General features: G+C 38.6%; 1 protein-coding gene across 1 annotated transcript in view; it reads left to right on the top strand.

Annotated features, from left to right (window-relative positions):
* The window catches only part of TKTL1 (transketolase like 1), a 32037-nt gene extending 19905 nt beyond the window's left edge, over positions 1-12132 (top strand). Inside the window, exons 5-14 of the mRNA XM_003774722.4 lie at positions 498-689; positions 1319-1446; positions 3148-3341; positions 4475-4639; positions 4722-4878; positions 6759-6889; positions 8536-8619; positions 10296-10392; positions 10576-10695; positions 11215-12132. Coding sequence (XP_003774770.1) covers positions 498-689; positions 1319-1446; positions 3148-3341; positions 4475-4639; positions 4722-4878; positions 6759-6889; positions 8536-8619; positions 10296-10392; positions 10576-10695; positions 11215-11414 — 1468 coding nt within the window. The 3' untranslated portion in view covers positions 11415-12132. The remainder of the gene's footprint in view (positions 1-497; positions 690-1318; positions 1447-3147; positions 3342-4474; positions 4640-4721; positions 4879-6758; positions 6890-8535; positions 8620-10295; positions 10393-10575; positions 10696-11214) is intronic.
* Positions 12133-12356: the final 224 nt, after the last annotated feature.

Raw genomic sequence — 12356 nt, 5'->3', positions numbered from 1 at the left:
GACATATAGTATGTCACTATACTCAAAGCCTTTCTAGCTTGATATAACCTACTAGAGCTTACCCTCCACTAGACTGAAGTATAAGCCCCTTAACATTTAAAGATGAGAAATACAATATGGTGCTTTTTTATAAAAATGAAACTGCATTAACCCAAGGAAAAAATGTATAAATTCAGCTGCCTTTCCTTTGTTCCTTATTATCACTTATAGGAATTGGCTTTCTGGAAAGTTGGATTTTTTTTCCCTTTCCTTTGTGGTCCTGAAGTAATAAAAACCCTAAGGATGAACTTTAGAATTCTTTTAGTAACCCTTGGCGAAAATCTACTTTGAGTGCCAAATTTTTTTGTTAATATAGGTATTGAGTTTAAGAAGAATGGTAGCGCTGGGTAACCGTCCTCAGGAAAGCATCATCTTGTCTGTCTCTCAGTTTCTCTCTTGGACTGATTGACTCATCTTAACATGCAAGGATGATGAGATTTGTCTTTTTTGGATCCTAGTTACCGGGTGTACTGCCTCATGGGAGATGGGGAATCCTCAGAAGGTTCTGTCTGGGAAGCTTTGGCTTTTGCCTCTCACTATAAGCTGGACAACCTTGTGGCAATCTTTGATGTAAACCGTTTGGGACAAAGTGAAGCTGCTCCTTTGCAGCACTGCACAGAGATCTATCAGAAGCGTTGTGAAGCTTTTGGGTAAGGAATGACATTCCTTTTCCTAATTTCTTTTTCTTCTAGGTGCCATAAATCAATAAAGAGTCAGCAAACATTTATCACTATGTGCCTACTGTGTGCCGAGAGCTGGGGGTACAAAGAAAGCCATAAGACAGTCCTGCCCTCAAGGAATTCACAGTTTAATGAGGATGAGGGAGAATAACACCTAAAAAGAAGCTGAAAAGGGAAGGGTAGAGCATGAAGGAATCCTGCAGCTGGGGTGGGAAATTATCTGAGGAGGTGAGAGTTTCAAGATTGAATTCATCTTGCAGAATGATGAATTTTTTTGGAACTGATAAAGTCCAGGAAAGTAGTTGGGTAGAAAATGATGAGGTGAATTCCCTGGGTCCCTCTCTTAATAAAGGTGGAGGATCAGAGAGGAAGTCTTCAGTGTCTACTCTCTCCCTTTTCTAATAAGGATAGAAAAGTCTCAGGAGCAGGGGGTGCTGAGAGAGAGTGAAATTTCAGAGTTGATTTCATCTTGCAGAATAACCAGTTTTTAAATGGGATGAGGTCCAGAAAAACAGCTGAGTGGGAAATGCTAAAGAGAATCCCGTTTGCTCTCCTTAAATCTCCAAAGAGATCTTCTATAACCAATTGTCTTTTGCTAGGTGGAACACCTATGTTGTGGATGGCCATGATGTGGAGCAGCTATGTGAAATCTTTTGGCAGGCAACTCAAGTGAAGAACCAACCTACTGCTATAGTTGCTAAGACCTTCAAAGGCCGTGGTATTCCAAGTAAGCAAATGCTCCCTCTAACCCCACGGCAGGAGAGAACCGACACAAGTTTGACACTGACGTTGACGTGGGCTGAATGAATAAGCAGTGTTGTTCATGGATGAATGACCAATTTTACTTTGTGACTGTGGATTTCCTAGACTTGCAATAAGCTGGTGATATCTTCTCATTTCTAAAGTGCGAGGACATGTTCCTGTGCAAACTCAGTTCCTTGAACTCAGAGGCTACTCTATGTATTTAAGTAGAGAGAATGATTTTTTTCATACAAACTTGTATTTCATATGAGTAGGGTATTCCTAGTGTGGAAATTCCCTTCACTAATATAGATCACTTACTCATCTTAGTCAGGTACCTGGAGAACAGATAATAAAACATATCTCTTCTGGGAAGAAGGGTGGGGGACTCTTGGGTCAGAATGGTGAAGCATTGGCAACCTTGGCCAATGTTTTTACTTCAGTGTAGGGACATATTTCCAGAAATGACTGACATTAAAAAAGCAGCATCAAAAAAATTTACTATAGAGAGTAAAAGTTGCCTGGAACACTGAGTCACACGACTAGGACGCGTCAGAAGTGGACTTGAATGCAGGTCTCTCTGACTTCGAGGGAAAGTCACTCCCCTCCTCACCTCCCTCCACCTCTCACTTGGTCCTTCACCTGGGAACCCAGAAACACTACAAAATGGCGTGGGTATTGTACGCCCACTGTGTACATTCTGGCTCGGGCTCTTTGCACCTCTGGCCTACACCCTTGTGATGGCCTCCTTGCTGCTTCAGGTCTCCCAACTCTAGAAATGATCTAAAGTATGGGTTTGGCCATGTCACCATTACTTAATAAGCTCCAGTGGCTTCCCTATATTCAAAAATAAAGCCTTCTGGCAACCTAGACCCATTTCCCCAACTCTGCCTCTTCACTACTTGTTTTTCATGCCTGGAATGCTCTGCTCCATCTTTTTTCTTGATTTCTCTTTTTACTGCAAGACTCTGCTCAATCCTATCTTCTTTTCAAGTCTACTCTTCACCTCAAACTATTACTGTCCTCCCTCTGAGATTGCCTTTCTTCTACTCTGGAAATATCTTGTATGTACCTAGTTGTTTGCATATTGTCTTCCGCATTAGAATGTGAGCTTCTGGGGGGCAGGAACTTTCTTTGAGCATAGCACATGGTGAACTTATTAACCTATTAACATAGTAAGCAAGCATCGGGAGTGGTTGACTGCCTGCTGTAACTGAAATGGGCTGTTGGGAGCTTTGACCCCTGGTGGGTAAGAAATGCACATGTTGTTATGTAATGATTTATAATTTACCAAGAGCTTTATTTGCATACATTCACATTTGAATTTCACAGCAGCCCAGCATTTGCCCAAGGTCTTAAGGATGGTAAGCGGCAAAGTTGGGTTTAGAATTCACACCCTTTGGATTCCAAACCTACAACTCTTGCCACTGCTAGGAGTGGCAAGATTTTGTTGCTGAGCAATGCACAGAGTTTTCTGTTACTTTGGCAAGCTCTTTTCTCAATTACCAGCTGCTGCCAGAAATGATTGCTCATATTGCCACCAAGCTTTTAAGCCTCAGTGATAGAGAAATGTTTAGTGAACTAAACTTGAAAACAGACCAGCTGACTGTTGAGGGCCCATCACTTTCTAACATTGATGCTTTGTCTTTGTTCACTTTGCTGATCTGTGTTTATTGCTTGATTCTAGGCATTGAAGACGAAGAAGACTGGCATGGCAAACCTATGCCAAAGGACAAAGTGGATTTCATTCTTAAAGCCATTGAGAGCCAGATACAGAGTAATAAGAACCTGATTCCTCAACCACCTGTGGAAGATGTCCCTGAGATCAATATCATGAATGTGAAGATGCCTTCTCTACCTGCCTACCAAATTGGGGACAAGGTAAGCTAGGATGATAGTTTTTAAGGATTAGTGGTAATAAACTAAGTCACAAAGTTAAAATTAAAATTCTTCATTTGTCTTGTAAATAGTCTCATGAAGTATTCACTAGGCTCTTTCAATACTGGTTTATGAGCAATAAAAATAGCCTTTCCCTCTCTCTTACAGTCTAGTATTTATTCTGTGTGGTCCTATTTACTTGACTTTGAAATGTCTTTATATGGAAGAATTTCTGCATTCTTGCTGCTTGGTAGTGTCCTATTTTCACCTTGGACCTAGAACCTGTTCACATGCATTTGTGAACTGCTAAGATACTTGGGGCTCTGTTTTGGTCTTTCTGACTCATAGCTCTTCAGAAAGCCTTTCTGGATTTCTCTTCTGCTTGCTAGTGTTCTTTCCCTCCTTGGCTGATCTGGAGGAATATTATCTGTTGACATGCTATAGCCCCAAGTTTACTGTAAGCTCCTCTGGAGCAGGGCATCTTAAAGTTTTTCTACTCGTAACTCCTTTTTACCCAAGAAATTTTAACATGACTCTGGGTACATAGGTATGCAAATAAAACATTTACTGATAATAAATCATAATTTTGTGACCCTCACATTCAGTTACAGGACCCCATATAGACTAGTGGTCCACAGTTTAAGAAGCTGGGTTCTAGAGCAGGGGACCTGTATTGTCCCTTATTTGCCTCTAAATCCTCAATGCCTGCTACAGTGTCTTGCACGTAGTAGGCACTTAGAGCTGGAAGGAACCCTCCAGAGAAGGGAAGAAACTGACCTAAGTTCACAATTAGTAAGTAACAGGGCTTTGAACATGGTAGTTTAAACCCATGTCCTCACACCCCAGATCCTATAGTCTCTCCACTACATTTAATACTTGATGAATTAATTGTGTTGAATCAGGGGATCAAAACCAATATTGATAGTGATCCTGCAGTTTTTGCAGCATGGGAGTTTTGAGGTTCATATGTCAGAATCCTATTTGAAGTAAAAAGTGAAATAAAACAATTGTGCTTATTTTGTATGTCAAGGAGTCCACCACCACTTTTTTCCTAGATGGGGATTTACTAACAGATTTAGTCTCTTGGCAAAGTCCCCTCGCTGTACATCTGTAATTTATCACCCTTTTTCTTCTAGGTGGCCACCAGAAAAGCCTATGGTGCTGCCCTGGCTAAGCTAGGCCGTGTAAATGATCGTGTGATTGCTTTAGATGGAGACACGAAAAATTCCACTTTTTCAGAGCTGTTTAAGAAGGAGCATCCAGAACGCTTCATCGAGTGCTTTATTGCTGAGCAGAACATGGTGAGTGTGTCAGTTGCTGCAGGTAGCTCTCAGAGGACATGAGTTACTCTCGTCTCCTAACTCATTGCTTTCTCTGTTATAGGTAAGCGTGGCATTGGGCTGTGCCACTCGAAACCGGACCATTGTGTTTGCCAGCACCTTTGGTGCCTTCTTTACCAGAGCTTTTGATCATATCAGGATGGGAGCCATCTCTCAAACTAATATCAACCTTAGTGGTTCCCACTGTGGCGTCTCCATTGGTATGAACTGTCTCATACCTAATCAGAATTCTATCTGTTCATTGTTTTTTACTCTTAGTTACAGAGAATTAATTATTGTAAAGTATGTCCATAAAACCATGAGTCTGAATATGTTTTGTACTTGTTTTTGTGTGGGAGTGGAGATGGTACAGGGTCCAGACCTACATCCCAATGATGTAGGGAACTTCTGGTGTGAAAACTCTCTCCACAGATACAGATCAGCTGCTGCTGATCTATAACTGATAACCTCTCAGTATCCTAGATGAGTCTCTAGTTCTGCCATTTGTTCAGTATTATGCAGCTAGTATGTGTAAGAGGCAAGACTTGAGCTGACTACAAGGCCAATTTCTATCTACTTTACCATGTAACCTCTTATGTTTTAAATAAGTCTTTTGAAAGAAGAGGTCATGTGATCTTGGCTCATCAAACTACAGGCAGCCCATTAGACAGCCTGTTTCACTGTTTTCAGCTTCAGGAATTATAAATTAGCCTGTATTTATTAGGTGCCATATATGACTATTGTTGTGCTAGATCCTGTGAATGGATAGAAAAAAAATGGGATAAGTCTCATGCTTAAGAATCTACCTAAGTTAAGGTAAAGCTAAGGGATGGATTGTAAGTACATGAAAGAGATCAATATAGGACAGAGGAGATGGAGTTTGAGCTAGGTCTACAAGGCTTTAGCTAAAGGGAGAAGGGTAGCCACCCAGGTGGGGAAAATAACATTAGCAATGGCATAGAGATGAATATGGTGTTTTAGGAGGACACTGAGGAGACCAGCCTTATTGGAATGATAAATATGTGTCTGGTAGGATAGAGTCCAATAAGGGTGGCTCTAGAAAACCAAGCAGACGAGTTTGCACGTAAATGTGTGACAGACAATAAATAGACGTTGTAGGCTTAAGCAAGGGAATGACATAAGAGAAAATGGGTGCTTTAATAATAACATGGGACTTAGAGCTGGAAGGGATCTGAGAGCACATCTAATCTAGTCCAGCCCAGCCCAGAGACATGAAGGTGATATGCCCGGTCTTATGGAGCTGAGGTTCAAAAGAGGCCCTTTGATCTCAAACATGGTTATCTTTTTCTACTATACCCAGTGTACCAACTTGTGAAAATTCATATGTAGATAATGTGTAGAGATAATACTTCCAAGAAATGCTAAAGAAGTGTGAGCTGTGAGGGATCACAATTCAAGGAGACGTGAATGTTCAGCGTCAAGTGTCTCAGAGTGAGCCAAAATAATGACGATGAATTTGGTGATTTAGGTGATCACTCCTTGGTGAGCAATAACCAGTAATGACTGGTGTAGACCATATAATCATGGAGTTGATCATAACAACAATGATGATGATATTAGTTAACTTTTATCTAGCACTTGAAGATTTATGTATATATCTCCAAAAAAATTATTTCAGAAGCAAACTGGGTTTCTAAGTAGTTTTAAAACTTAAAAGTGGTTTTAAAAAGTTTGCCTAGAAACTCTCCCTGAGCTTGATTATATTAGAGGCAGAGGTGGCCAGTAATTGGGGCTATGTGTCTACTTAGATCAGATTCTGATCTTGCACAGGGGTTGTGCATTATTTTTTTTAAAAAAGTTATCTTGTGAAGCTCAGATGGTACAGTAGTTTAGATGGTTATCCCCTTCCATTATTTCCATGAAGGGCTAGAGAGAAGTTAGCTTATTGAAGAGAAAGAAGGTAACCCTACTTGTGAGGCAGGAAGACTATAAATAATGAAAGCTTGAGACCTGAACAGATCTGGCCTCTGTATATCCCTGGCACTGTGCATTCCACATATAATACATTATTTGGAGAATTGGATTGAAATGGTTGGTGCTGGCCTGAGCTAAGTTCTCTTTTTCTTATGATTCCTCTCAGGTGAAGATGGGCCCTCCCAGATGGCTCTGGAGGATCTGGCCATGTTCAGAACTGTTCCCAATTGCACTGTTTTCTATCCAAGTGATGCTGTTTCTACAGAATATGCTGTTCATTTGGCTGCCAATACCAAGGTATATTTATAGCAGAGGTTCTTAACCTGAGGTTTGTGGACTTGTTTTAAAAATATTTCAATAACCTATTTCAATATAATTGATTTCTTTTTTAATCATATATGATTTATTTTATGCATTTAAAAACATCCTGAGGCTTTACTTAACTCTCATAAAAGAAACCCTTGATTTAGAACGATACTGGCTTAGGCAGAAGATGCTTCTTAGGATCACAGGTTAAGTAAGAAGGGACCTTGAGAGTTCATTTAGACTGGCCCTCTCATTTTACACAGATGAAACTGAGGCCCAGTGAGGTAAAATAACTTGTCACTTGGAAGTAGTAAGTGATTGAGCTGGGATTTGAATCCAGGACCTCTTACCTTCCATTTAATAATGCTTTTCCCACTGTACCATGTTGCCCTTCTGGTCTCTGTTACTAATTTGGGATTAGATTTTGTCTCCATAAGGCAGTCAAATCGCCACATTTGAGGGCCTTGTAGATGAGACATGCTTTGTAGTTGGCATTGATTTATTTCATTTTCCTGTAATTTGCAATCTAATGGATTACTAACACTGAGCATTGTATGTACTTATTTCTATGTTGTTTCCCAGCTGATTAGGAAGCTCCTTGAAGGCAGCAACTGTTTTTTGAGGTTTTGCCCTTCTTTGTGTATCTAATGCTTGGTACAGAACTTGGCACATAGTAAATAGTTAATAAATGCTTATTGATTTGGTTGATTATATGACTAGAAGCCTAAGCAATTAAACGAAGAACACAGATATACAAACATTTCATATTCTCATTGCTAAAAACAAATTATTAAGATTGAGCACTTCTTCCACCGAAGTCTTTATTATGGACTCGGTGGTTTTTGACTTAATTCTCAAAGGCTCTGGCAGTGGAGCACAAATTGTTGATGTCATTGAACTGGGCCCAACCATGGAGGGTAGGTTTCTTGTTTGAGGACCAGCCAAGCTAAATTTGGAGAGTTGGAGAGGGGAATTAACCATTGAGCCACAGCAGCTTTTAAACAATAGTGTTTGAGGAATGAGAATATACTAGAGACTTTTGAAGTGCTAGACTGAATATTGAGCTCTTAAATATCTTGGGCTTCTTTATTGTGATGTGTGAGGATATTAATAGATATATTAATTAATTAATATTAATAATAATGCTTCATTTTGGTGAGAGGAGTCAAGTCATGCTAACTTGTCCCAGAATTACCTTAGTGATGGTAAAAGTGTTTTTCACATCCATCTTGTCTGAATTGTATTTGCTGAGTTTCCATCCAGTTCCCCATCCCTAAAGGAGGAAGGCTGCCTCATGAAAGACTTGCAGATATAACACAGAGTATCTCAGGTATATCTGTCAGTTCCAGTAGATATTTTAGCATGTAAAGCTTATCTCTGATGAAATTAACTGGGTGCCTCCTTTGTTTTGTGTCTGAATGGAAAGGTCATTGTAGTAATGACTTTAATTAGATCTTTCCTTGTCAGTTTTTTTGCCCAGAATACAGACTTCCTTCATTAGAAGAGATTGGCATTAACTCTTACTAACTTGTTCTTCCCCCTCCCCCCCACCTTTTTCTTTCTAATTAATAATTTTTTAAAAGAATTTATAACTTTGATTTCTGAAATATAAACTCTTGTTTTTATATTTACTTTAGGGAATGTGCTTCATCCGAACCAGCAGACCAGATACTTCAGTTATTTATTCTCCCTTTGAAAACTTTAAGATTGGACAGGCCAAGGTAAAAAAAAAAGGCTTTAAGTTCTCCCTTATTTTCTCTTCTTTTCATGTGGATGGTTTTCTGTACTTCATTCTCTCCTGTGCCTTATCCTTTCTGTTCTGAAAACTGACTACTTTTCCTCATTGCAGCAAGCCATCCGTTGTTTCTCCTCATGGAGGAGGGACATCATTCAAGTGAATAATGTTAACTCTAGCTTGAATTGAACAGTTCTTTTATTTTCCAAATTGCTCACAAGACTAGTCTACTAGTTGAATTCTAACTAAGCAGCATCCCTGAGGACTCATTTTCCTTGTCTGTAGCAGCTTCCAAAGGGTTAACACATTCAGATGTTTGCTTCATTTGTTTCAGAGCTGACTATTATTTATGCCAGTACTCCAGTCTATTGCTAAAAAGTCAGTTGACTGTTTTTAGAATTGCTATAAAAAAGCATTTTTATAGAGTCCATTGCTTACCAGTAGGCAGCTTAAAAACAATACCCTAAATCAGTGGTGTCCAACTTAAATCTGTACACAAAGATCCCTGTAGTTGCCTATTGATCTTTTTTTTTTTAAGTGTAGTGTTATTTATATGTTTTTATACTTTAAAAAGCATTTCACATTTATATTTTAATCTGGTTCAGTGGCACTTGGGAGTGTTATAGACAAATGGGCCACACTGGGGCTTGACATCTGTAGCCTAAATATTTGATTTAGCACTTAAGATTCGTGCTAATTCTAATTTTTGTAGTATGTTACCTTTAGCTCAACCTGTATGTGGTGCACATGTTTTTAACTTTTGTTTATATAGAGATGGTGCCTGTCATTCAGAGGATCTACATTTGTTTCTGCTACCACAGATTTTATATTTTAACCCATCTAAGAGATAAATTGTTTGATAATGATTTAGGATGTGAATTCATGTAACAGGTTATGAGTTTAAAGTAAGTGTATATATATATGTGTGTGTATGTATGTGTGTGTGTGTACACAAGTGAGAGAAAATCAAAACATACAACAACATGAATATAGATGTATGGTCATGGGTGGCTTAAGTGCTATATAAAAAAGGCAGAATTTTTAGAAAGACAAAAAGGACTGATTTTCAAAAAAGACAAGTATATCCCCAAACTATGGAATGAATGGCCCAATATGAATCAAATACTCATGTTACAACTAAATATTGCAAGATCCAGATTCTTGATTCCAATAGATCACAGGTTTCTGCAATTAAATGAGCAGATAGCAAGGATAAACTGAGCAGTAGCCCCACAAAATTGGGGGAAAAAACCACAGTGAAAATTTCTTTTTAGTGCTGTCATTTTGAAGAGAAATATGTGGAAGCAGCAAATAAAGAGGTGTCTTTCTAGAAGTTTGGCAATTAGAAAGGGAGTGAGGTGGATTACCCTATGTTTCCTCAGGTTTTTGGTGTATGTGGGTAGGGGTCTGTATTTCAGCATAAGGAAGACCTGAGCATCTTTGTAGACAAAGGGAACAATGGAGAGGGAAAATTGAAGGCTTGAATGGCAAGAGTTTCAGGGAAAAGCCAAGTTTCAGTCAAATTACAGGAGGAGGTGGAGGAAGAAAAAGAATTTGGAACCAAAAATAAAGTTAAAAGAAACAAAACAAAAGCCTTCTAGAATGTAAGATGCCATCTATATCCTAACTTGTGCCCCTTCTGTTTTTTAACATTTTTGCCAGGTGATCTATCAGAGTGCAGATGACAAAGCCACAGTTATTGGAGCTGGAGTTACGCTCCATGAAGCTTTAGCAGCTGCTGTGGAACTTTCTAAAGAAGGTAATATATTAAGAATTGAGAATTATATTACACACAGAATTTTTTTTAAAGAATTATGTTACACATCTGAGTAAAGATAATAAGATTTTGTGCCTGAATGCCTTGGCTGATCTTTTTATTTTCACTTTCCTCATTCCCTAAATATACTGACTGTATCTCTTAGCTCCCCTTTTGGTCTTTCAGGCATTTCTATTCGAGTAATTGACCTATTCACCATCAAGCCCTTGGATCGTGCCACAATCCTTTCTAGTGCCAGAGTCACAGAGGGGCATATTATTACTGTCGAGGATCATTATAAAGAAGGTGAGTGATTGATTGAAGCATTTTCACTCATGTGCCTGTCTGAAGAACTTTTTGATAAAGTGATACTGTGTATGGGAATAGTACTACAACTTTAAGGTCAATAAAGCAAATAATGGACTTTCAAGGGAACATATAGGAGATCAATTTCTAGCCTATAAATGGTCAGACAAAAAATCTAGAACTAATGTTGATTTTGGAGACTGATGAAAACACTAATTCCTCGAATTAAAAAAAATGTTAAACTGGGTCCAGGCCTTTCTTCACTGATCACTATTCTGGAAACTTGATTATCAGTCCCCTCTCCCCCCCACCCCCCATCTACTAGGCAATATAGAGTCAAGATTTCAACAAAGTGAACTTGCTCCTAGAATTTGAAATGCTATCTACATAGTACCTCTGTCCCTTCTATTTCTAACATTCTCCCAGGTGATATGTCAGAATAGTAATGAATAGAGTAGTCTCTATAGAAGCTGAGACATTTTGTTATGTTCTTAAGCTGACTTTTTCTCTGTTTTCTAGGTGGTATTGGGGAAGCTGTGTGTGCAGCTGTTTCTGGTATGTCTGACATCACTGTTCATCAGCTGGCAGTGTCTGGGGTGCCTCGAAGTGGAAAACCTGCAGAATTGCTTGATATGTTTGGTATTAGTGCCAGATATATCGTAAATGCTGTGAAATCAGTTGTGACCAACTTAAAAAAAAATCAGCCTTGTCAGCTGTAGTTTATGAAGTTGACATCTTTGTGGAGTTTTTGAAGTCACAGTTTGAAAAATGTGATTTTTTTTTTTTAATAACAAGGGCAGCTAATGCTTTTTCTGGTTGTTCTTCAGCAGCTCTAGGTTCTTTAAGTTCTTGTTGAAGTGTTTATTGTGCATAGAAATGCTGCTATAACTTTTCACTATATAGGGTGTAAGTGTTCTGATAAGAAGTCTAGAAGTAATGGGAGTTGGGGGGAGAGAGTAGAGTAGATGGGTGTACTTATTTTATTTGTAATTTCTAAAAGTGTGATTTTGCATGTGAAGACTGAACAGTGTGGATGGCAAAGAAATTCTACTATTCTTTTTCCCCAGTTCAAACTTGCATGAAACAATAGCATACCTGTAACTTCCCAAACAGTGGATTAATGAAGTTGCCTCTTATTTTCATAAACTGCCTGCATTTCAGGTCTCATTTTCTGGGACCATAAAACAGGATTGAGAATTTTTTATGATGTACAACTTCCCTTGCTATATTCCTTCTACAAGGAGATTATACAAAACAAACAAACAAAACCAACCCACTAGTTCTGGTCAATCTATGCCATCTTGTGGTTCTTATGTGTTGTGAGCTCTCTTAACTGTTTCGCTTTCTAGGTGTCCAAACTAAGACTACTTACTTAATTATAGCAAGACCCTTGCGGATGTGAGTCAACAATAAAAAGGTATTAAAGAACTGATGTTATTTATTGCTTCTGAATCTGCATTCTTGACTTAGGTCAACTTTCATTGTCATCCCAAGTGTTTCTACCAAAGAGTAGAAAACTGAGTTTTACCAATTTCCAATCTACCAAGATTTTTTTCTTTAAAGCCTGAAAAAAAAGGGTTTTTTTTTCCCAAAAAGTTATACCAAATCATTGCTGTATATCTAATTATGGCCTTGAATGTCCTTCCATATGCCTCTTTGAA

This window comes from Sarcophilus harrisii, chromosome X (assembly GCF_902635505.1).
Source record: "Sarcophilus harrisii chromosome X, mSarHar1.11, whole genome shotgun sequence".
NCBI classification, from domain to species: domain Eukaryota; kingdom Metazoa; phylum Chordata; class Mammalia; order Dasyuromorphia; family Dasyuridae; genus Sarcophilus; species Sarcophilus harrisii.
The sequence above is the reverse complement of the archived record's forward strand: the minus strand, read 5'-3'. Positions and strand labels throughout refer to the sequence as shown.